Below are 25737 nucleotides of genomic sequence, written 5' to 3'. Positions count from 1 at the left end.
GCCCATAAAACACTTCTGTGCACACCCAAGGCTTATCACAGCCACTGCTGCCACTGTCCTGAAATGCAGCAGAGATGGGGGTTTCTGCCTGTGCTCAGCTGCACGGGTCATACACAAGCACAAACTGCTGCAGATGGGGAAAAAGTTAAGCAAAATGAGGTAAAAATACTAGCTTTGGAGCAGCTTGCACAACAAAATCAAAAGCAGGAAAGTTATTAGGCCTACTTGGAAAGGGTGGATCCTGTAAGGTGCCCCCTCAGATCACATACTCATCAATCAGCTTGAAGGGCATTTAGCACCTTGCAATAGGTGCTGGGCCCTTTATAGGTCATGACCTACATTAGCATACACAGAACTTCTCCAGAATCCTTCATTCCTCCCTTCCTCCACATACATGGCTCTTCCCCAACCACCATTCCACTCACTGCCACCACCACCACATTGCACAGAAAATGAAACATTCAAGTCTAAGATGAAAAACCTCAAGCTTGTGCTTTACGAAGCCCATAGCATATGGTGAAAAACATGATGAGAGAATCATATCTTGTACTAGAACGAGATTACCCAACTCACTTGTGGATCATCACATCAAAAAACTATTTCTGCTAGCACATTGCCTTCTGCTGTGATCCCTCAATGTGCAGTAAAGCAACATTTAAAATGTCTCTTGGTTTATAATAGAGCTCAGCAGTAGAAGTGCTGGGCACAGCTGCTCATTGACAGGGAGGTGGCCTGTGTAAGAGTTGAGGGCTTACTTTTCCAATTTTCATGCTTCTGGGGTTTGCAACAGGGAGTGTATGATTCTGCTTTTATCAGTAGTATCATTAGCAGAATGTGTAGCAGAGTCAGTAAAGTTTAAAAAAATAATGGAACTATAATGAATAATCTGGGTTCCTAAAAATCCTGTCCAGTTGTTGTGTCCTGAATGCGCACGCTGCTTTGTCATTTCCACTGGCACCTAATCATGCTACTCATTACATTTGAATTTTCCATGCTTGTTCCCAAGGGTTGCTGTGTTATTACAGGTTTGGTATTGTACAAATGTTTGCTGTGTCAGATTAGCCTTGAGGACACCAGTGAATGTGAGCTCTCCACTGTTCACTGACTTCTATTTTGGTTTGCTTGTTGCAGGATGGAGGCTGTAGCTGTCCAGGAGATGTCGCCAAAGCGTTTGGTAAGTACACTATGTCGTGTTCAGAGTCTGAGGGCCAAATTAATCTCCAATGAAACTCTCATACAGTCAGTAAAGTTACATCAGCATGAATTTGGCCTAATCAACACCAGGCTGTCTTCATCCCTGGGGTAAATCCACTCAAGTTAATATACAAACTATGAATTTGGCCCTACATCTAATTTATACAGTCCAAATTATACAGACCAAAAAGATGCACAAATCATTGTCCTATTTAGAAAGTAGACCATTGAGGTGACTGAGGCTGGACTTTTATTACCTGCAGAGACAGCAGCTGAAAAATAAGAGTTACCTCCAACTGGGTTTCACCATTACTTTGAGGTTGCCAAATCTGGCAGGCCTGACATCAGGCTTTGTTTTGGTTCATGGCCACACCATGCAAAAGACACATGCAGTTTGTGCTGACCCTCTGTTCTGTCCAGCTGCTTGCTGTTGAGAGCAGGCTGACAAGTGAAGGTACAATGCATATTCAGCAAAACAACAATTACAGGCAAACTCGATATCCGGAGTAAGTTGTAGGGAGTCACGCAGCTGAAGAGTGGGGATTTTATTTTTACTAAGCCTCTGGGGCTGAGCAAGCTTTCAGTATATCCCAATTAATTATTAAGAGACAGAGTTTGTTCTCACTGATATCAGTGGCCTTCGGTGGTGTTACTCCAGCTTTACGCTGGTGTGACTGTGAGCAGAATCTGCCTTATGTGTTTTCTGTTCACAGAAATTACAGCTGGGGCCTGTCAGTCCTAGCAGCAAGGCTGATGTTGGTTCATGTTTGAGCTGAGCAGTCCTGATTTTGATGCGGCTGAGCGCTGGGCTGGAAGGGCATAAAGACACCCGTAAATACCTTTGGGAGTGTTACAACATGGCAATGCCAGGGTCGCACAGGACAACACAGAGTGTCATTGCTACATCAGCATGTTGTGATGCCAGTGTCATGGCACGGCATTGTGATACAGCATATATCTCAAAAAAGGTACATTAGAATTGGAAAAGGTACAGAGAAAGGCAACAAAAATGATTAAGGATATGGAACAACTGCCATATGAGGAGAGATTGTAAAGACTGGGACTGTTGAGGTTGAAAAAGAAACGACTAAGAGGGGATCGGATAGAGATCTATAAAATCATGACTGGTGTGGAGAAAGTGACTAAGGAAGTGTTATTTACCCCTTCACATAACACAGGAACCAGGGGTCACCTGGTGAAATTAATAGGCGGCAGGTTTAAAACAAACGAAAAAGTACTTCACACAATGCACAGCCTATGGAACTTGTTGCTACGGGCGAAAACTGTAATGGGGGCTCAAAAAAGATTTAGATAAGTCCCTGGAGGATAGGTCCTTCTTGGCTTATAGCCACTGATAGTCAGGGATGTGACCTCCATGCTCTGGGTATCCCTAAACCTCTGACTGCCAAGAAGCTGTGAGTGGACAACAGGCAATGGAACCCTTGATGATTGCCTATTTTCTTCATTCCCTTTGAAGCATCTGAATGTGGCCACTGTTAGAGTACAGGATACTGGGCTAGATGGACCATTGGTCTGACCCAATATGGCCATTCCTGTGTTCTTATATTTATCTGGCAGGAAATTTCCAGAGGGTAGAAATCAGAGGCCTAAATCAAAACCTCAGATCTGCACCAACTCAAACTTTGTGAGAGTGCTGGGAGAGTTGAAATCCAGCTCCAGCTCTAGCTCTGAGGATTGCATATAGCTCCTATCTTTAGAATAGGCCAGATGATAAAGGAGGATTAAAGCAGGATCTTTGTGATCTGGGACCCATAGTCAGGAAGCCTCAGTTCTGGAATGAGCAGCCAGGCCCAGCACTCCAACCGATTGCTGCCAGCTGGGTACTATCGACTTGCTGCTTGGAATCCTCCGAACTATCACAGGACCCTTAGATCACATCATCAGTGACATGACCTAGGATGGGGCCGCTATTAGAATTGTGTGGTTCTCACATAGTTGAATGGTGGCAGCTGTTGCTGGCTTTGGACAGCCCAAAGTTGGGTTGAACCTGGGGCCGCTGTCAGTATGTCTACACAGCCAGCGGGAGCAAGACTCCCAGCCTGCATGGGGCTTAAAATAGCTGTGTAGATAGCATTTGGAAGCTGCAGCTCAGCCTGGAGGTCAGGCTCCAAAGCCTGGGGAAGGGGGATCTGTCTGTTGATCTGGCCTGGGAGACTCACTCCCGTAAGTTGTATCGATATACCCCATAGGGCTACATCACCCCACTCAGTGAATGGATTGGATAGAATTTCCCATGCGGCATTCTACTGTCAGTTGTTCCACAGTCACCCCCGGTGCAGTTAGTTCTTTGTTTTGCCAGTGTCTCTTCAGCCTGACCCTGCTCAGTCTCCTGCCATGGTGGTTGTTAAGGACGTTACAAGCTGAGGACTATGACCTCACTGCATTCCAAGCTGGAGGGGAAGAGACCTGGCCAGTGGAAAAGCTCTTATTTCAATGGGAATCTTTCCAGAAATTAGAACAACAGGAAATTACTTCAAAACGTTTAACTGTTTGTCTTTATAATGTTTATAATGTTCACTGTGAGTCCAGAGGGTTTCTTTGGGCTGCCCTGAGCAGAAATTTGCTCTCTGAAACCTGTGGAAGTGCAGGTGGGGACGTGGCAACTGGCTAGTCAGGATATGCCTTGGGGCATTAGAGCCCTCGAGTGAGACCCCAGATTGCTTCTTGAAGTGGTGGAGGGTTGAGAAACTCTTGAGATTATGTGATAGGCAACAATCCTGCACGGGTAGCAGTCTGGACCAAATGGCTGAACAACTAGGGCTGTAATCATTCTGAGAGTTGACACAGATTAGGGTGATCTCCTTATAGTTAATAAATTGATGATTGGGAGCCCCCGTAGGGCCAGGGGCCCATGCTAGTAGATTTGAATGCAGGATTAGGGCCTAAGGTAGACAAAAATAACAGCCCAGATGCATACCAGACTGGATGACCTGATGATGGAAGTGTTTGAAAGCAGCATGGAGATCACTGGTGTTCAATACTTGGTTATTGTTGAAAGTCATCGTGAAAGGAGCAGTTGGAATGGGCATCGGAAAGAACAGCCAGGCTGGTTGTTTGGTGCATAGTGCCAGGGAAGAAGCTCCAAGCATAAAGGGGGACATGGAAGGAAGCAAAAAAGGTGAGTGTGACGGGAGGAGGCAAAGGGGCATTGAGGAGGCAGCCAGCAAGGCAATAGGAGGAAATTAAATGAATGGAGGTGCAGCACTTTGTAGAGCCTTCAGGGTAAGAACAAGCAGACTAAAAGGCAAAAGATGAGGGTCTGCCAGCATGGGTGGCAGGTATCGTAAGCCAGGGGAGGCTGAGCCTCCCCTAACCCAGGCTGTGGCCCCACCCATGCTCTGCCCTAAGGCCCCGCCCTCGTTCCCTCTCTTCCCTGGAGCTTGGGGTGTGAAGGTCACACTGGCCACCTGGTGCAGCTCAGGCCAGCTGGTGGCCCAGAGGTCAGGCTGGTGCTTGGGCCAGCCGACGGTCCAGGGATGGTGCTCAGGCTGGTTGGCAGCCCAGTGCTCGGGCTGGGCACTGGCCCAAAGCAGCTAGGTCAGGTGGGCTGGGGCTCCTCTGGCCATGGGGGGCCCCTCAGGGCTCCAGACGTGGGGGTGAAGGATTAAGGCCCTGGTGGTTGGGGGCGGGGCCTCCGGTGGAAGGGGCAGGCCTGGGGGGCTGGGCTAGCCTGTCTGAAGGGCAGGGTCATACGCCGCCCATGTCTGCCAGTGAATAGTTTCTGACAGTGCAGCGATGTGATTGGATAATGCCTCTTGAAGCAGCCGTTCGCTTAGACTGGGGGGAAGCAAGGCAAGGGAGTCCAGGTTACAGTGGGATGTGGGAAATGACCAGCAGGGTGCAGCTGGGGTTTCCCTGCTAAGGGTGCAGAAGAAGAGCTGGAGTGTCTCGATGGTTGGGGAGAACTGACAGGATCCAGTCATAGTCTGGACGTGAACACACAATGAGAGGGAGAAGTCAAAGATGATGCTGAGGTTTTGGACCAGGGTGCCTGAGTTCAGAGTGAAAAGTTTGGGGGTGGTGAAAAAGGAAGGGAAAGGATTTGAGGTGGAGGGGAGGGTTGAGAACAAGGAATTCAATCTGGTTTATCACCTGTTTTCATCATTGCTCTATCTGAGTGCCTCACAAACATGAGTGGCTTCCACAAACCTTCTCGTGAGGTAGGGAAGTATCATACCCTTTGACAGAGGGGAAAACTGAGGCACAGAGCAATTAAGTGACTTGGCCACGATCTCACAGGAAGCCTGTGGCACAGCTAGGAACAGAATTCAGGGCTCCTGAATCCCAGTGCAGTGTCCTAGGCTCAACACAGCCATCCTGCTGAGGGGTAGTGATGGGATGAGATATGAGAGTAGAGACTAAATGGAGAGGGAAGAGTTGGGATGGAGAAACTGTTTTGGGTGTCATTAGCATAGAGGGGGTAAGTGAAACTATGGGAGCAGAAAACATCTGCTCTGCATAAAGGATTTATCAGACAGACCGTACAGTGATTTCTTTGCAGTCTGTCATGTGCTGCATATCTGTGCATCCCGCTAGTGTCCACTAAGGATCCTTGTGAAAAGTACTTACTATGTTGTTGCACTTTCCCTTTCCTGACAAATGCACTTTTGAACAGAAACATTGTGCACGGAAAACAAAGACTCCAGCTGTGTGTGATCATGAGAGAGCAAAAAGCCGGGTTTGCAATCTGTCACCAGCACCTCTGGTCACTACAGAGCGTGAGCAAGCCGAAAAAACATTCCCCCCGCCCCCAGCCACACAAAAGGAGTGGAGTGTTCTGAAAAGCCCTTTTCCTCAATAGCAACATAAAAGCACTTTGGGAAAAACAAATGTTAAAAGGACTTCTTGTGGTTGGAGCTGCAGGGTGGTAAGAATGTGTATTTCAACTAGTTTAATTAAATGTTCTGGAGGGTATGAGGCCAAGTTCTGGGCTGGCTTTGCAGAAACCCTGCCCATCCCTGACAGGAATCTTGGGAAACTATGCAAAAGTGGATCAAGTTGGTAAATTTTGATTCCAGTAATTTAAACCCATTTCCCTCCCCCCAAGTGATTCAAGTGTTTTTTTTATATATTTTTTTAAATTAGAGCTGTGAGGGAACCAGAATTGCTGTTTTCTGGGAAATGCTCAGGGCCCTGCCAAATTCATGGTCCATTTTGGTCAATTCCATGGCCAGAGGGTTTTAAAATTAGTGAATTTCACGTTTGCAGATGTGTACATTTGACATTTCAGGGTGTTGTAATGGTGGGGGTCCTGACCCAAAAGGGGGGTGCAGGGAGTTGCAGCTGGAGGAGGTTTACAGAGGTCAGGGCCGGCTCACAACATTTTGGCACCTGAGGCAGGGAACTCAAATGGCATCTCTCTTGGGCCAAAACTTTGAAAGGTCTCAATTCTGCGTTCTTCCTGTTCTACTCCTCTCATGGTACTGCTCTGCTACCTACACCAATAAAAGAGAACTAACAACTTAAAATGCCTTGTTCAAAAATTGCCTTGTTCAAAAATTTTAAGTAACACTTAACTTTCAAATGCCTGAACAGCAAATGTAACTTTTCTTGTCTGAATAGTAAACACTGGCATTTTTATCTATTTGAATAATCAAAGTGGTGCTTTCCATGCCTTCTTGGTTGCAAAGATTTGAAGTGCTTCTTGAAGATCCACAGTCTGGGCCAGCTCATGCTCTGAGATGGCTGCAAGGCTGACCAGCCTCTCCTGTGTTATTGTGGAGCATAGATGTGTTTTTATTAACTTCAGCTTGGAAAAGCTGCGTTCTCCACTGGCAACTGTTACAAGAAGTGTTAGAAGTGTGCGCAGAGCAACAAAAGCATTTGGAAAAAGGTGGTCATCTTCTCTGTGCACATATATTCCAGAACAACCTTTGGAGTTGATCCTGCTGAAATGTATCTTGAAAGGGTTTCAGTTCATCACCTAAATCACTCGCATCAATATCATGCATGTCATCATGTGTCAGTACTGTCTCTAGTGCCCTGCATTGCTGGTGTAGGTCTTCTTCAGGTATAGTGAGGAGTTTTGGAGTATCATACAACATCCCAAATATACTGCTGTGTTCCTTGAGCTGCATGAAACGTTCTTTAACTGACTGTATTACACAATCTAGCACCTGGATAAAGAATTCAACTTTGAATTGTTGTTTGGGGTCTCTTATGGGATTATCCCGTGCCTCGTAATCTAAATGTTGTCTTCTTCGGTGACTCTTGTATTCTTGAATGGGTGGGAAAATAGCTTCAGTGTCAAGTTCCTCTGCCAACTTCTGTGCACTCTTCAGAACGTTTTGAAATCCCTCATCTGACCAGTAAGACTATAGGTATGACTTTGCTTTGTCCCGTTGTTCCATTGTTCCAGATATATCAAGGTCAACACCTTGGAGTCTCTTTCTTACAACATTTATTTCAAACAATATGTCATGCCACAAAACTAAGCCACACAGAAATTTGAAGTTATGTATGTTTCTGGTGATTCCATTTCCCTCTGCCACTATTCTCCAATGAACAGTTCCTGTCATGGCATTATCCTCCATAATGGCAACTATGGCATCATCTGTCTTCCCAATTTGGCATTTAATAGGCTTTATCACCTCCACTCGACTTTCCCATCGTGTGGCACTCAGTGGTTTCAGTGTCAGAGAGGATGTTCCCAGATGTTGCTTCAAAATTTGCCATCGATGAGTTGATGCAGAGAAAAATACATAGATGCTTTGAATTACATTAAAAAATTCAGCAGCCTCATTAGACGCTGATGCTGCATCACTGACCACCAAGTTCATTGAATGAGAACTGCATAGGACAAAAAAAGCTAGAGGGTTTAACTCTTGGATCCGTGTCTGCACTCCTCTGTTCTTTCCTCTCATGTTGGCACCATTATCATAGCCCCGACCTCTCATGTCAGCTATCGCAATTCCTGTGTCTTCCAGCTTTTTAAGAAGCACGTTTGTCATACCAGCTCCTGTAGTATCATCAATGTCAATACATTCTAGAAAATGCTCTCTGACAGTCACCATTGCAGGGACATTTTCACTAGGTTCTGGTGTTGTTACAAAACGCACCATTAAAGTCATTTGTTCTGTATGACTGATGTCAGGTGTGCAGTCCAGAATAACAGAATAATATCTTGCTGATTTCAGATCAGCCACAATTTCTGTTTGACTTTTGTTTCCAGTAACTGTATGATCTCATTTTGAATTGTTTTTCCAAGGTAGTGGTGTGTGTACATTTCTTGGGTGGTGACTCTTTTTAGATGCTCCTGGAGTACAGCTTCAAACTGAGCCATCAGCTCCCCAATTTTAAGGAATTTTCCATTGTTTGGCACATACAGCTGATCTGAAGTACCACACAGTGCTAGGTTTTGGGTAGCAAGCATTCTCACAATGGCAATGAGCCTTTTCAGAACATTTTGCCAGTAAAGAGACTCTGATGCAATCTTCTCTTGATGCTGATCATCTATGGTGGCCTTTAACCTTAGTCTCATGTCAAGCTCTTTCCACCTGTGGAATGCTCTCTGGTGATTTGCTGCCTTCTCAAGGCATGCCAGATTTCTAGCCAGATTTTTCTAGTCCTTTGTTCCTGTAGAACCCAATGTGGCTGGAACATTAGACTGGAAGAATTTGCAACAAAAACAATATGCAGCATTCTGGGGTTTTGAGTACATAATCCACGGCCTCTCCACTTGGTCACCATTAGAGAATTTCACACCAGTAATGTGTTGGATGGAAACTTCTATTTTCATTGTCTTTAGGGAACATGAAGTTTTTCACTTGCTGTGGCCCATGCAGTACAAGGAAGTCCCTCAGGCCACTGCTCAAGTGGGTCCACAGTCCTGGATCATCTAGACTTAAGGAACTAAACTCAGCAGCAGCTGTTTCTTGCGCTTCCACCAGACTCTTCTCTGATCTACACTTTTCTTCAGGAATGTGCATGGTTACATCCATTTGAGATGGAGATATGGATGCTGGAGTAGCTGCCAGGTCACCTGCATTCTGACTAACTGGAAGATCAGGCATCTCCTCACCACTCACATCCTCACTGGGGTTGGAAGGCTCAGCGTGAACATTTGTGTCTGTGTATCTCAGGAGAGCTCCTTCCTGCTTAGATAGAAAAGCTTCCTTTGCTTGCTTTCTTTTTCTGAATGCTGCCCCCAAGGGGCATTTTCTTCTTTCACTCATGACTGCTGTTCTGTGCCAGCTATAGTGGCTCTCAACACTCAGTTGAAGGGGACAAATAAGCAGGCTGGTAACAGGGCCTGAGTGAGGGAAGATATCAGCGTCTTAAGGGCCTAACTGGCTCCTACTACTTCAGTTGGCTGCCTGTTCTGCTCAAGTGGGTTCAGAGAAGCAGCAGGAAACAGGAAGCTCCCTGAGAAGCTGGTGTTAATCAATCCAGGCTCCTGGGGTGCTAGAGAGGTACATAAGAGGCTCCTCCTCCCATCTCTCCCTGAAGCTTCTGCTGCTTTCTGTTATTCCCTCTCACTTTTTCTCCTTGCTTGCCTGTTATGTCTCTTGTGCCCTCCTCCCTCCAGCACAGCACTCAACCATCTCTGTGCATCTAGAGCAGAGAGAATACATATGCACCAGCAGGAGACACAATTTTCTGCACTCTGGGTCCTAGTGGCTTCCCTGCTCCACCCACCTCCCCCCCAGTCTGGCACCTGAGGCAGCGGCCTCAGTTGGCCTCATGGTAAGGCCAGCCCTGATGGAGGTGGAGCTGGGCTCTGAAGGCAGCAGCTGCAGAACTTCCTGCAGCCTGGGGAGGTTCATGGAGGTGCGTCTGATCTCCCCACAAAAGTGGCTGTGCAGAGGAAGAGGAAATCCTGTCCCTCCCTGGCCTGGGCAGGACTAGCAGCAGGAGTGCAGTAGGAGCCCCCCAGCTGGGGCTCCCCAGCCCTGCCCTTCCACCTCCTCTCCAATAGGGGAGGTCTGATTTCATGGTCTGTGACATGTTTGTCATGGCCATGAATTTGGAAGGGCCCTAGAAATGCTAAAGTTTTGAAATTTGGTTTTGTTGTGAGAGGTCGATGGCCCCAGAAAGTTTGATGGGGTGGACTGATGGGGTCGGGAAGCCATCACCAGAGAGAGGGTCAGGATTAGGAACTAGATGGCAGCATTGGCAGAGCAGAGACCTAGGAGCACCAAAAGCACTTTGGCAAGGCTGCCTTTGCTTTGTCTTGGGGTCCCTTTGGATGGACTGAATCCAGGCTGCCACATAATTTTAGTGCAACTGTAGCAATAAGAAGTAGAATTCTCACAGTGCCATTGCTGCAAAGATGGTCTACGGTTATGCTGGGTAAAGACAAGCTCCACACAAGTGATCTAGAATGACTGATGAAGATGGGCACTAATCCTGGTTTTGGTAGGTTAGGAAAAGTATCAGATTAGTTTCTAACTGGGCCTTTAAATCTCACCGACATCTGAAACAACAAACCTCAGGGACAGCCTGTCAGCGAGCCTGAGTGACAGGAGACCCTGAATGGGTGCCTGACTATAAATATTACGTATGCTATATTGATTTGGCACAAATGTAATTTTTAAAAATACCTTTTAACATGAACAACTGTTCTCATCGAATAAACATTGGGGCAGATGGAGCAAGGGTTATATACCAGGGCAGCTGGGTTCTGTGTTACTGTTCATAGAGCTGCCCTGTAGCTGGACTCAACTTTGCTAGGACTATTAGAAATGAACCCACACTCCATAATTTGGATGTGGTTCCAGATCAAAATATTCCCAAATTCAAGTTTGTCTCTATGGTTTTGGTTCATCATATGATACAGATAGAGGAGCGGTGAAGGTCAGATGAGGATCCAAATTTTCCCAAGTGTTTTTTGGGAAGGGTGGGCAATATTTTTGTTTGACTCAACAGAGATGGGAGCCAGTCATAAAGGTTGTATCTGGATTTGAACTTTCCCAAAGTTTGGAGGTGGCATTTTAGTTCTGGTTCATCTCTGTGAGATCAGGTTCTGCATAAATGCCAGTTATTTGTGGGCAATGTAAAGGGGCTGGGAAGCAGAGGACAGTGCTGTCTATACCAGTAACTCACTTCCACGCAGACAGACAGAACAGTCATCTTAGACCACAGAGTGTTTTGTTTCAGGGATGGATCACAACAGATTTTGAAAACAGCAAGATCTGAACCTTTTTATCTGGTTCAAAAACATTTGCTTCAGTTTTAAAAAATGAGTTTTCATTTTCTTGGAATTCTGCACCTCCTGGTTCCACTCAAGACTGGAAGCCCTAGGGGAGGCTATTCATGGTATAACTCCAGCACTGATGGGAAAACTGGCCAATCTCTTAAGAGAACGTATTGAGATTCCCAAAGCCTCATCCTACTCCTGTTGACTACAATGGAACAGGCCTCATGATCTGCAAATCCAAGGGTGACATAGGCGTTGGATAAGCCTCCAGATATTGGGTGTTAATTATTATATTTTGTATAACCCGAGGGCTGAGGAGGACCAGTGACGGACTAGAACCCCAGAGTGCTAGGTGCTTTACAAACACAGGACAAAGAACATGTCCGTGCCCCCGAAGAGTTTACAATGTTAGTAATCTGAACCAAACACAAACTTATCCCACACCCATTGCAGTTTACCGCACACTGCACTGAATGACTACATGGCTGGGGAGGAGCCATGGAGGGAGGAAGGGACGGAAAAATTTCAGAGCCATCACATCTTTCACTTCAGAAATCCGCTTACAAAGTAAATAAAGGTGAACGTTCCTCTTCTGTGTCCTCCCAAATGTGCATTTCCACTGACGTGCATGACCTGATTGGAAAGGATTTAGGGAGCCGTGCAGCTGACTGACATCTTGTCCATGTGTTTGGATTGTAGTGCAAGTTAAAAGCACTAAACTGAATTTGAAAGTGAGAACACAGAAGTGAAAAAGAGCACTTTCTGTGGTGTATAGTATCACAGTATTTCAACACGCTCCTTGTTTGAAGTATCAAGGGAATGCGACACCGGCGTGTATAGGTCCCGCTGGTAAAGAATGTCTTTTAACTCAGTTGTGTCTGTTACAGTTAAGGTTTCCCTGCTCTGAAGCATTCAGGGCTGGCTATCATTTTCAGCTGCATGGCTGTTTTTGCGTTGTCTTTTATCCTGCTCTCCCCCCCTCTTTACTCCCTCCCCTCCCATCCTTCTCATCTCACATTCTCTGCTGATCACAGGAGCTGGTGCTGATTTTGTCATGCTTGGAGGAATGTTTGCAGGCCACGATCAATGTGCTGGAGAGGTTCTAGAAAAAAATGGCAAGAAGGTGAAACTGTTCTACGGGATGAGCTCTGATACGGCCATGAAGAAGCACATAGGAGGAGTTGCTGAATACAGGTACAAGTTATACTCAGATTTTGCTATGGGCCGGAACCACCACCAAACCTACTTCTGGATCTGAATTTTGCAACTGGCTTCTGTTACAACCTGGGCTTGTTCCCTCTTCCAGATGAACACCAGGCTGTTGTAAACAGACCCAACTCCTGGGCCCATATGTTTCCAAGATCCCTGGGCACTGTTCCTAACGCTGGGTGTCTCAGGCACACAAACAGAGGTACAGACTACCTGTCTGACACCCTTCTTGGGCAGTGGGACCTGGCAGTCCAGCTGTCTGAGCCCCTCCTGGAACCAGTGGCTGAGCCCCACATTGCTTACTCACGTTCCCCCAGAATGCACCTGGCTGTGGGACAGTAAGGTAAGGAAGGCACTCTTAACAAAGGAATTGTTTTAATCACAGACACTTTACTCTTGAAAGCACTAGAGAGTTACAGATCTGTGGAAAACCAGAACATCATTCTCACCCTGATATCAGTCCTGTTGTGAATCCTGGGTTTGATGAACATCCTTAGAGAATCACCCATCTTTTATCTTTTGTTCTTGTGCATTTAACTGAGGGAGTTGTGGGTTCCAGGCCCTTTCTTCCCCCAGTTGGCTTCTGTGTAGAGAGTTATTCATAGTCAATGGCTGTACCAGTAGAAAACCCATTATTAAGTAGGGGATAGTCATTCAGTGTTGATGATGCTGTCATACCTCCTCATACATAGTCTTTCCATGAGGGGTCCAGCCAGCCCCTACCATAAGATGGATACTCTAATCCACAAAGGAATTCACAATACAACACAAAGTCATACTCCAGAAGGAAGGTTATAATGGACAAAATGGGGTGACAAAACAAAATGGAGTTCACAGACATATCCCCACTCTGACACAGCCCTTAATTTTGCAGCAGGCCAAGCCACAACCCAGGATACAAATGCTTCCCAAACTTTGGTCCAAGCCTAAATTTAGCAGCTTGGATCCGTCTTCAGAGCTGCTGCATATTATATTTATTATTATTACTATTATTAACTGTTTTTAAAGATGTAGAAAGTGCCATATAGACATACATAGTACTTACAGAAGACAAGTAAGACATAATCTTTGCCCTAAGGCATTTAAGTCTAACGGCATTGGCCTAAATTTCCCGAGCTATTCAGTATCATGTATTGGGTTGCAACAAAATGCCTGTAATAATGGAGACCAAAAAATTTAGTGGCAGGCAAAGTGCAGCCATCAGGAAAGAGCTGAGCACAGAGATGGTCATGGCACTTCTGCCTTCTGATCTGGCTGAAATTAGACCCATCAAGGAGACAGAGCTGCCCCACTCACTGGTCCAATAAGCTGGGCCAAGTACTGAACACAGCTGCATCTACTCCACTTTCTAAGGAAACCTTTTGGGGAGAAGTAAAAAGACACCTTTAGGACAAAGGAATAGAGAGGGGAGGGTGGGGGGGAAGAGAGCTAAGAGAAAGCATGCAGTGCAATTTAGTCCCCACTAAAGGGTTAATCCTGCAAAAATAAAAATACACAAGTGGCATAGCTAGCGGGTAATATTTGGATCGAGACAGGCTCTTCTCTCCCTCCCCGTTTAGCAGTATGGGAAGGACAGAGTGGCTGCAACCTCCCAGTTGAGAAATCACAGGCTAGATTAAGCCTTTGCTCAGTGCCTTGGATATGGGGCAGCACACAGCTGTGCTTCCCCAAAAGGAGCAGGGGTGGGGAATTTTTGGACGTTGCTGAGTGTAATATAGTCTCCCCTACTTGCGATCAGCCAATCCCTATTTATCTCCCCTGACCCAAGGTCTAGGGTGCCCTAACACTGCCAAATACCAGTGGGGAGTCTTTCTTTGCAGCTAAAATGCTGCACAAGAGAATGGCCCTGTTTAGGACAAGCTGAAATGTTGCACAAGGCAGTCTGCATGCCTGCATGAGTTGTAATTCACTCAATCATGTCTCACACCAGTCCCAAGAGGCAGTTAATTTTTTTTTCATGATGCCGCTTGGCATCAAAGCATCTGGAACAGTCGGAGTGGATGGCATGAGCAATTATCTTATAATTTAAAAATGGCAGCTGCCAGTTACACACAGGCACTCACAGCCTTTCATCTGAGCTGCAGTTACAAACTATTTTTGCCCTCTTTTTTTATGTCGGTGACTCGAGTGTGTATACAGCAGGGTAGGTCTAAACCATTACATTGTTCAGCACAGCACGTCATTAATGACCATTTCACAATACCGCCCAAACAAGCCAAGCAAATCTGTGGAGGCTCAATTCAGTTAGTGACAGGCCACCACCGATGTTGGTGAAGGTTGTGGATAAAGTTTGAAAATCCTTGTAATGCAAGCCAACATGCTGGTGCTGGGGTGTCATCTGAAAGGCCAAATTCCACCCCTTAGTTACAACAGAGAGAGAAAGAGTGTGTGGGGGGGGGAGGGGTAAACTGAGGGCAAGATTCATTGCTAAGGTTCTGACAGTGGAGTAAATTGAGAACACCATTGAAGTCCAGTGTTCCATAGGGATAAACAGAGCAATAGGAAAGGGGCTTTATTTAGCTACTTAAACATAAAGGTTAGTTGCTTTCAGCCCCTGCCAGAAATTCTGCACAAGCTGCCATCCTGTTAGATGCACACTCCCTCTTTTCCACTCCCTAATTTATGAAGGCTTGGAGTCCTCAGGGAATGTGTTACACAAGCTTCTCCGACTCTCCCAGGCAACTGAGGACGAGGGAGAGGGCTCAGCCTCTGAAAGTTTCAATAGCCAGTAAGAGGCTGCTACTCCTGTGTCGTAAGCAATAGGTTACATAATTGTGTACGGGGGATTCCTGCTAGCAGCAAACCTTGGAATCCAGCCAAGCAGCCTAATACTCTGCTGCATTGGCACTGGCTGTTAGCAGTATAGGGTGCTTAGATACCATGCCTCATACACGTGGTTATAGAATGGTGACCATGGCCCCAAAGAGGCTATAGTTAGCTAGCTAGTGTGACTGGTTTGGTTGGTTTTTTTTGGTCTGCCACAGATCCTGTAGATTCAAAATAGTTTTTAAAAATAGGGATTATTTGTACAGCACAGAGAGAGCATGGTGGTTCTGAAGAGGCAAATCAAAGAAGTGGGGCCAGAGTTTGCCTTCAATTCCATAGGTGTAAAGCTAAGCTAACTCCACTGAGGTACACAAATTCTAGCTCACAGCCAAATCTGGCCCAAAGTGCCATCTCAAAAAGTGTCCAGTCTAACCTCAGCATTTATAATGTTGAGTGCCTAAAGGCAAGGACTTGCTTAGGGTTTTCAAAGATGCCAGAGGGAACTGCTACCCCAAACCTATTGAAATTCAGTCGGCGTTGAGTGCCTTGCGCTTCTTTGAAAATCCCAACTATCAGTCTGTATTGAGGCACCAACAAAAGTGATTTGATTTTCAGAAGTCCTGAGTCCCGCAACTTCCATTCAAGCTGCTGGGGATCTGGGAGCCCTCATCCACTGTGAAAATCAGGCCACTTAGAGTGCCTGTGTATGGATTTCTGCTTTCAAAATTGAAAGTTTTGCACTGAGAACCCTGTCACAGTTCAGGATAACTGCACCTGTATTTCCCCCAGTGGTACATCAAGGGCACCACTTCTAGGCTCATGGTTCCTCAGCCATCACCTCTCTAGGATGGAGACCCGCATCTCACTCCCTCCTGATGGGGCTATTTCTTCCTTGGAGCAGAGGTCCTGCCATTAGCTGGAGCAAAAAGGCGGCCCTGAGTCAGTTTAAACTCAGGAGTTTCGGTTAAATAGCCTTTCTTTCTCAAGCTTTCCTCCAGTTAGCGGTAGCTCTCTGGCGGTGTTACAACCTAAGCGTATTTGAAATCATGATCTTTGACCTCCCCTGTTGTAAAACAACACTCAACCCTAAACCCTAACAGATAGTAAAATATTGTCCAAAATACACATTGGTGCACTCTCTTGACTGTAACCTAAGGTGTTATATAACCAACTGCTGCTTGATCATTTTCTGAACAAGTTAACTCTGAAGTGGCTTTAGGATTTTGGACACAAATGAAGCTTTCCAACCACTTTAAAGCACAAGATCCGATTCCCAGCAGCCACAGGACAATGCACATTTTAAGCCCTCTGCCTTTCCCCAAAGAAGATGTTTGCCTCATGTTGCCCAATCATCTTAGTCAAAGGAACACAAAGAGCAGATGACATCTGGGGACTTTCCATTACCACAGGGACTGCAAAGGGTGGGATAGTGAGGCAGGAGGGATGGGTGTGGAAATCACAAGAGCAAATTCTTTCCTGACCTAAGCCCACAGACTTCAGCTTCTTTCTTTTTGCCTCCTGAGGAAAAAAGAAAATCTGCTTTGAAAGACTGCGCCGGACGTTTGCCTGTGTGCCAGTCATTTACCCTAGATAAAGTATTTCTGCAGTCCGCCCTGTTGGAATAGCGCTAATTCTCCTTTCATCTGAGGAAGCCCCCTGCAGTGTAAATTAAGAATGCAGAATTGGGTTGGTACATTGTAAACTCTCCTGACAGAGAAGCCTAATCTTTATCTGTTCTGTAATGCACCATGCACACTTCTGGTGCATGGGACAGAGCCTCAGCTGAAGTCAATGGGGGTAGCTCTGTTCAGTGCTTAATTTGTAATGAAAGAGGTGCCGGGGCTCAGGCAATGAGGTGCTGGAGCGCAAGCAATTTTTCTACTTTCATAACTGATGCCGCAAGCCCAGCAGGTGCCAGGGCTATGAACTGCCAAGCCTAGAGGTGCCGGGGCTCAGCCACGGCATAGCATGGGCCCTGGTACATCACTGAAGCAATGGCAGTTTATACCAGTGGAGGAATAGCCTCAATATTTTTAAACGTTGCCTTGGCCTGTCTTCTGGGGTAAGGCTCAATCTTACAGCCCTGGGGCAAAACTGCCATTTACATAAACAGTTTTGCTTCAGTAAAAACAGAAGGATGAAGCCCTTGATGTGCTCAGGCTTTGTTTGGGCATTTGCCAGAAGCATTTGCTTCCTCTTCAAAGTACTTGGTATGACTCTGGTACAATGCGCTGAACAACCTTTGAACAACCGGCAGGAACAGGCAGCAATCAGTAAAGAGCAGAAGGTTCTTTAAAACGATCAGGTGCTGATGTTGAAAAATTCATTCCACGCTACTTCCAACTCTCTGTCTGCAGGGCTTCGGAGGGAAGAACGGTGGAAGTGCCTTACAGAGGTGACGTGGAAACCACCATCCTTGATATCCTTGGGGGCCTGCGATCCACCTGCACCTACGTGGGAGCTGCCAAGCTCAAAGAGCTGAGCAGGAGGGCAACATTTATCCGGGTCACCCAGCAGCACAGCCAGGTGTTTTTTTAACCAAGGACTAGGACCTGTGAAATGTGTCTGCCACTTCTCCCCACTTCCTCTGTGTTTTGTGTTAGAGCTTCATGGGGGCAAACCCTGCAGGCTGTGGAAGTAGGTGGGTCAGTTGCCACTGGTGATGGGGTTAAGCGGAAGGACATGCCATCGAACACAGTGCCATGTAGGATTCTTTTGGTTCACGATGCAATAGCCTCATCTTTTAAAGTCACGTATGTTTTAAATCTAATTTTTTCACCATTCATTCATAGTGAGTTTGCCTTCCAGACCCTGATCACTGTTAACAAGTTTTAAAACATCCTCACAACCTCTTGCTAGCAGTGCTCCAGCAGTACGGGCTATAGGAGCTGGCTATAGGAGCTGCCGGCTGGGAGGGGATGTTGATGTTCGGTATGTTGATCTGTTTAACCAAAGATCAAAGCCATACTTTTTGACCTTTCAGATGGCTGGATGAGCCAAGGTTCCTGCTGTATTTTCACTGTGATGTTAAAAATGCTGGAGCTGTCTCAATGGCATTTCAGGCACCTTTTAGGGCCTTTTGTATTTAAATCACTATATTAATGGACTTACCTCTCCATAGACACTGGCATTATAATGTAGTGAGTGCTTCCTCCTCCCACCCCCACCCAGAACATTTAACAGGGTACCAGTTTTTTGGTGGATACAATCCTCAGAGTTTCTCAGGGGTCCTGTTTTTAACAGTCTCTGAATAGCTTTTGAAGCTGTAGACACATAGATATACTCAACACCAGTGGCCTGATTCTGCACAGTCTTGTGATTTGCATAGTCATTTCAGCTGACACAAAGCGACTACGAATACACACTTGCTTTGCCCGGCTGTAGAAATGATTACACATTGAGCAAGGCCTGGGGAATCAGGCCAAACGGGTCAAATCCATCTCTCTGTTACCCTGGTGCAACTCTTTTGAAGTCAGAGGTGTAACTGAGAGCAAAATATGGCCTGCAATAGACCAGCTGAAAACTTCATTGCAAGAAGCCAGTTGTCTGATCTTGAGTTAAAGCAGTTGCTGTGAAGACAATAATTAATATTTTAGACTCTGGGCAACACTGTAATAAACTGTAATGGTAGACTAATTAATTGATAAATCACAATGAAATTTCTTTGGAAGTACACATTGAATCCCCAGGAATACCACAGTAGTTTCTTATGATAAATGTTATTAGAGTGAATACCAATGAATTAATGATGATCGGCCACTTACTTTAGCATGTTACTGAGATATCAATACAGCTGGAAACTGAAGTAACTTCAGAGTCTTATTTTTCCTTCCATGGAAAGACAGAGACTTCCTTTGGAATGCAAAACTGCGACCTGTGGGAAGGGGGGCAGGCAGGAAAGCAAATGGAATTATTCTAGCATTCTTTGTTGTTTAGAAAAGATAAAGGAGGATCGGTACAATGGAACATGTTGAGTAAGAAATCTAATTCCCAAATCAGTCATTGATGGTGTTAATCAGCTTATGCATAATTGGAAAAGCCTAGATGATCCTTCATCTGAAGGCAAGTGGTTTACAATAAAATGTTAAGTATTCTCCATTAAGCACTGTGGACCTGATTCTCATTTACAAGAAGACTCTGCCCTGGCATTGTACAGGGGGCCTTAAAGAGGGCATAGGTTACATGTACGCTACTTTTTAAGGCCCATGTACACTGCCAGAGTGGTGTAAAGAAACTTAAGTAAAAATGAGAATCAGGCTCCCAGGCCCTGCCAAATAACTTTTCTTCTGAAGTTGGAATTTATATGTAGTGAACTCTAGAAAGGCAGCCGAATGCTTTCTTTACTAAAAATAAATACAAGTATTGTGGGCCAAATTCTGCTGTCAGTTAAACTGATATAAACCCAGAGTAGCTCCACTGAAATCTATGAAGTTACTTGGAATTTATACTGGAATAAATGAAAGTAGACTCTCTCCTCTCCCCTGCTTCTGCCCCCAGCCACATACCCAGAAGAAAAGTGTAAGTGTATACAGGTAAATCAAAACTTCTTCAAGGAATGAGGTTATACCGAATATACACTCATACCACCAGTGCATTTCCATACTTGTGCCTTCATACTTCAGATGTGTGGCTGTCCCCTAGATGCTCCCAGGTTGGGATGCTAATTGGTTATATATGGTTTTGGGGGCTACATTTATAAATGTAAAGTTTTTTTTAAACCTCTGCACATTTAAAATAGATCTTTAATGTACACATTGGAACTGCTGCTTTTCTGCGGTGAAAATGCCTCGATTCTCTCCTGCCTTGGCCATTATGGAGTCAGTTACACCTGTGCAAACAGTATGTAAAATGCAGCCATTTGGCCTTGATGGCGTTTTACACCCACTTTGCACAAGTGTGAAAGAATACTAAGGGTCACACCAGTGGATAATGAGGCACTGCAGGGTACATATCCACTGCAGCTGGAAGGTGTGATGGCCAGCGTGGGTAGACACTTTCTTGCTAGTTCAGCTTGAGCTAGTGACCTAAAGATAGCAGTGTGGATGTAGCCACCCAAGCTTAGACTGAGGGTTTGGGTGAGCTTGGACTCAGGTGGCTAGTCCATGCTGCAACATCCACACTGCTATATTTAGTGTACTAGCTCAAGCTAAGGTAGCACTAGGACTCTCACTACCCAGCTGCAGTATAGATGTACCCATAGGCTTTAAAAGCCTGGTGTGTTCTGTAGGTTCTCTGTGATGCTGAGGAAAAAAGAAGCCATCACTATGATGCTGAATTATTTTTAATAGCACCTTACCCTCTTCTTGGTAACCAGCAGCAGTTTCCAGTGGAAGGGAACCAAGCAACAGAAGGCAACCCGCTGTAGAGCAGTTCAACTGGCGGAGACTCACCCTGTGTGGTTCAACTGGGTGTTTCTTCAGAGGACACCTTCCATCCGATGGCTCCTTTCACAGTGCTCCTGGTACAAATACGTACGCGTACAGCACGCACGCGTTTGAAAGTGGAACAAAGGGATTTTCCTGAGGCTAACTCAGGACCCAGTCTGGTGAGGTGACAGGTGCCCTCAGTGTCTGTAGGACCCAGCTCCTCCTCCTGCTCTAGTTAGAGGCCAAACTCTTGTTGAAGTCATTGAAGTTGAGGGTGTGCTACACCTGGCGGGATTAGGCCCGGAGCAATTAACTTGAGCTACATCATCTGATCATTTTACAAGGTTCTCCAGTTCTTAGTAAGAAGAACAGGAGTACTTGTGGCACCTTAGAGACTAATTAGTTAGTGTCTAAGGTGCCACAAGTACTCCTTTTTGCGGATACAGACTAACACAGCTGCTACTCTGAAACCAGTTCTTAGTGTCCTTCCCAGGGGCTTAGCACTGTGCTGCACTTCATGAACTGCTACCCGGTCAGCTGCCAAGAGTCCCCCCGCAGCTATATTGCAAGTGTCTTAAGCAGCGGCTACCCATGACACTGGGCCAAATTCTGACTTGCTTTCCACACCCTTGCAACTCCGTGACATCAGTGCATAAGAGGAAAGTTAGAATTTGGCCCACTGACTCCGTCAAGATGTAGCTAACGTGCCACATTGCTTTAAAAAAATGAAGCTAGTTTAAACAAATCTGATTAAGTTTTGGGTACGATAATACAAATTTAAAGCCAAAGCCTGCACAAGGCATAGGAAGCTCTATGTCTCCCAGTCCAACTGTGTGAAAGCAGAGGAGGCTGAGGAGCACTACTGTAGGAGTGGTGCCTATACCACAGCACCAAGAGATTGTGGTCTGACAGGTAGTGCTGTGTGGTCAGTGGATGTGCTGGGACCAAGGGTGGGGATGGTTTGTAGTAAGAAGAGGTACACACTGTCCTCAGCCCACTACCTCATCTTGCTCAGCATCCTCGGGGGGCTCTGGAAAACACCATGTGACTGGCACACTTCTGTGCCTTCCTCCATTGCTCTGAGTGGGTAAGTGTTGGATTTTGCCCTTGCTGCTGTCAGGTGTTGTGTGCAGGGGTCATTCCAGGAAGCACAAGTTAGGAGGGCTTTCAGGAAGTTTGCTGAGGATGGTGAAAGGTGAGCGGTTTTGCAAGTCTTCCAAGACACAGTATGACACCACCAGTGGATACAGGATTAATATTTTAATTCATGGGCATTTGTGGTCTGAAACTCCTGCTAGGCCTAATTCTCTCACACACCAGTTTCACATTGGTATAAACCCACTGACTTCAACGGATTCTCTCCTAATTTTCACCAGTGTAAATGAGAGCTAAATCAGGCTTCTCTCGCCAAACTCTGATGGGCATTTAGGCCAAATCCTCTGCTGTTAGAGTCAATGGGGATTTTGCAGCTGACCTCAGAGACACTGCAGGATATGGCAATCAGCCTTGCTCACTAATAATAAGGGTTCCCCCCTTCCCCCCTCCGCCTTAGACTTGGTTCTTTTTTATTCATTCAGACATTTAGGCCTGTCCTCTGGCTGTGACTTCACAACATCAGCTATTACACCGCTGACGTGGATGACATTTCCAAACATATGTAATAAAGAGCCCAAAGCTCCTATGTGACAAATAAAGTTTGTGATAATTTTGAAGAGCATACATGAAATCTTTAAAAAAGAGTGAGTGTTAACCATTTCCATAACACTGCATGCGCCACAGCTGAGATGATTAAGAATGGGTATCTTCTTTCCTCATTTGTAGCCAAAAAACAGTGCACAGAATGCGTCTGCCATGATGAACGTGCTCATATAAAGTGATCATATTGTGCACCCTGGCTGTTCTGTTATGAAATAAATGGCTTCACTCTGGCAGACTGGATAGGATTATATGCTGAATGTGGGAATGTGTAAACTTTTATGTATAGTGATAAAAACAAAACTCCATAAAAACTTGTGGCTGAAGCTAAATCTGAAGGGGGAAAAATTAAATGGACAAATTATTCATTCAAAGGAAAATTGTCTCTCATTCTTAACGCATAAAGACAGACACACATTTGCAATTGGCACTGTTATTTTATTAGTACGAGTATACTGAAACAATAAACTTGTACTGGTATACAGACAGTTTCTTTAAAACAATTTTGTTCAAATTTTGAATCAAACATTGTTTTATTATAATAATGAAATAATTTCTACCTAGAAAACCTGCAAGCACCATCAAAGAAAGGGACCATAAAATTCAATAAACAGACGCGAGTGTATCCTACAAATAGACACACCACCATTAGAAAATAGAATATGAATTCTTCCATTTTTTTAATATTTGTTTTAAAAAAGCTAGTGCAAGTACAATATTTTACACTGGAATTACAGAGAGTATGCACGCATATGGAAAAAAGTTCTCCTGTCACAATAAAAGCTCTTAACTATGTCTGTATGCACTTAAAATTTTCTCCTCTTTTCATTAAGGTGCAAAACATTATTCCCTCCCTATTCCTCCTTTGTACTGGCCATGTCAGCTTGATTTCTCCTCAACACAAAGCTGCATTATCCCTTTTTCTGAGCCTACATTAGGCGCAACACTGGAAGTGTGATTTGCAACAACCCTCTTCAGAAATACCAAGCAATGAAAACCTTAGAGACTATTGTAAAATCACTAGACTTACCCACATGAGGACTTTCCTCAAGTGCCATGGCTAGTTGGCCAGTCCAAGCCTGCTGGCTGTCAAAGACCGTGACATTGCTACTACAAAATTATTTTCAGTAGCTAATTTGAATGGAAAAGGTTGGAAATTCCCCTTTTTAAACACTGCAGTGAGAACAGTGTTCACAAAAAGTTAATATTTTTAAAAAGCCAAAGACAGAAATACATATATTAGTGAGTTGCAACATTAGCTGGCTGTCTGCAAAAACTTATACCTGCTGCCTTAATAAGATTAGCAACTCTGCTAAGTAGCCAAAGGGCCAGACAGAAGATGAATTCAACCACTTGCAGCCACAGTTACAGAGATCCAGCAACTACTGACTTCAATTGGAGGGGGGGAGGAGAGAGAGAAAGAGAGAGAGGGTGTATGTCTTCACTACCGGCCATATCGGCGGGTAGCGATCGATTTCTTGGGGATGGATATATCACGTCTCATCTAGATGCGATATATCGATCCCCGAACTGGCTCCTGTCGACTCCGGAACACCACCAATGCGAACGGTGGTAGCAGAGTCGACGGAGCCGCGGACGTCGATCCCGCGCCGTGAGGACGGTAGGTAACTCGATCTAAGATACTTCGACTTCAGCTAGAAGTTGCGTATCTTAGATCGATCCCCTCCCCTAGTGTAGACCAGCCCAGAGTGTGTCTCTTTCTCTCTAAAGCTAGAATCAACAGGCTCTTTATTTTTAAAGCAAACATCAGGGGCCAGATCTAGCTGGCTGCTGCTGTTTTCACACAAGACAGTAGTACAGCTTCAAGGAGTGAGTAAGGATTAATGCAAACAACACTTCCAATGCATGCCCGCAGCATGGTCTAGGGAAAGGGCACAGGAGCTTTGACCACTCAGAATAAAAACAAACGAATGAACAACAAAAAAGCCAAACTTGGATGAAGCCTCCAATTAATTCTCAGTGGAAGACTTGAGTCCTTTCAGATAACGATGAGTAAAACTACAGCAATCTTAGAGACTGTTATTGTATAACTACCTATTGGCTGAATGCATTTCATTCTAATACATTTGGGGCCATTCTTTTGGGTGTCAAGGGGTCATTTTAACGTAATTATTTCCCCCTCCATGTGACCATTAGGTATCAGAACTGAAGCTTGTGTTACAGGCTGTCAGGGGAGGGAGAGAAGGGTTCTGAAAGTTAACTGTTTATCCCGGCGGTGCGTAGGCTCCCAGCTGTCCAACTTGACCTTTGGCCAAGGAAAGGCCCCTTTCCTTGGAAATGGCTCAGGGATTCTTTCATTTTGGCCTGTGAATAACATGAATCTCTAAATCAAATGAGAAAGAACCTGTCCAAGCTCAGAGTACATCTGGAAAAATTGAAATTCATGTCTTTACCCCCCGTTTAAATGAGGTGGGAGGGTGTGTGTACACAAAAGGCCATGTCTTGTTGGATATTACTCTTATTTACTGGTAAGCAAGGATCCCTTGTTATAAACACTTCTTGTTCAAGTTATAGTCTTTGGGTTGATTGGAACAGGAAGTGCTGAAAATGTAGAACAGCATCCCAGAGGGAGTAAAGAAGTTACAATGGCTTCAGAATCTAAACTATGCAGGGTGCTTTAAGATATATTTTCAGCGCAGGAACAAACAGTGTGAAGCATTCCCCCCTTCCCCCGCATTGGGATTTATGTGATATGGACAGAAGATTGAGCATGGTTGTTCTTTTAAGAGCCTTTTAAGTATATAATTGTTTCTGTCCAGAGCCAATACAAATCAGATCATCTAAATGTGACAGCTTCTATATACAAAAAACATGTAACTTTCAACCTTTCTCTGCTTTTGTACTTTAAAAAAATTTTTTTTTTTTTTTACAAACAAGGTATGAAACACACTGTTTCAACAGATCCATCTCTTTTTCAAACACTGAATGAATCATTCCAACATTCATTTTTCTATTGTGCAATTTTTTAAAACATTACCTGTACTCCTCAATGTGAGCGCTTCCAAAAAGTTTTTTTTTGTAAGCTTCTCAAATTAGGTTTACATCAAAAAAATATTCCCACAAGGTATAGTGCTACAAGAAAAGATCCTATCAGTAAGGTAACACATCTGAAGCGAGGTCGTCTATGTAAAAGAAATTAACTCTGGAGTAGAGGTGTGCAACTTGTTTGGAATTTCCTTATCAATGGAAAACACAACACTGTCCTTGAAAAGGATACAAAATCAACTGAATATAGTCATTTAGTGTGTGTGTGTGTGTGTGTGTGCGCGCGCGCGCGCGTACACATACACCTCTATGTTTGTGGATGGACTTTTATTTCAGGATTTG

The 25737-nt window shown here is 45.0% G+C and overlaps 1 protein-coding gene across 2 annotated transcripts in view; it reads left to right on the top strand.

Annotated features, from left to right (window-relative positions):
- The window catches only part of GMPR (guanosine monophosphate reductase), a 67286-nt gene extending 44661 nt beyond the window's left edge, over window positions 1–22625 (top strand). Inside the window, exons 7-9 of one of the 2 annotated variants that reach the window (XM_050941627.1) lie at window positions 1132–1174; window positions 12388–12547; window positions 17686–22625. In XM_050941627.1, coding sequence (XP_050797584.1) covers window positions 1132–1174; window positions 12388–12547; window positions 17686–17866 — 384 coding nt within the window. In that variant the 3' untranslated portion in view covers window positions 17867–22625. Of the gene's footprint in view, window positions 1–1131; window positions 1175–12387; window positions 12548–17685 lie in introns of those variants that run through there. The other variant, XM_050941628.1, reaches the window with a different exon arrangement.
- The last annotated feature ends 3112 nt before the right edge of the window (window positions 22626–25737 follow it).

Source organism: Gopherus flavomarginatus, chromosome 2 (genome assembly GCF_025201925.1).
Source record: "Gopherus flavomarginatus isolate rGopFla2 chromosome 2, rGopFla2.mat.asm, whole genome shotgun sequence".
NCBI lineage: Eukaryota > Metazoa > Chordata > Testudines > Testudinidae > Gopherus > Gopherus flavomarginatus.
This window is presented reverse-complemented; position numbering and strand designations above follow the sequence as displayed.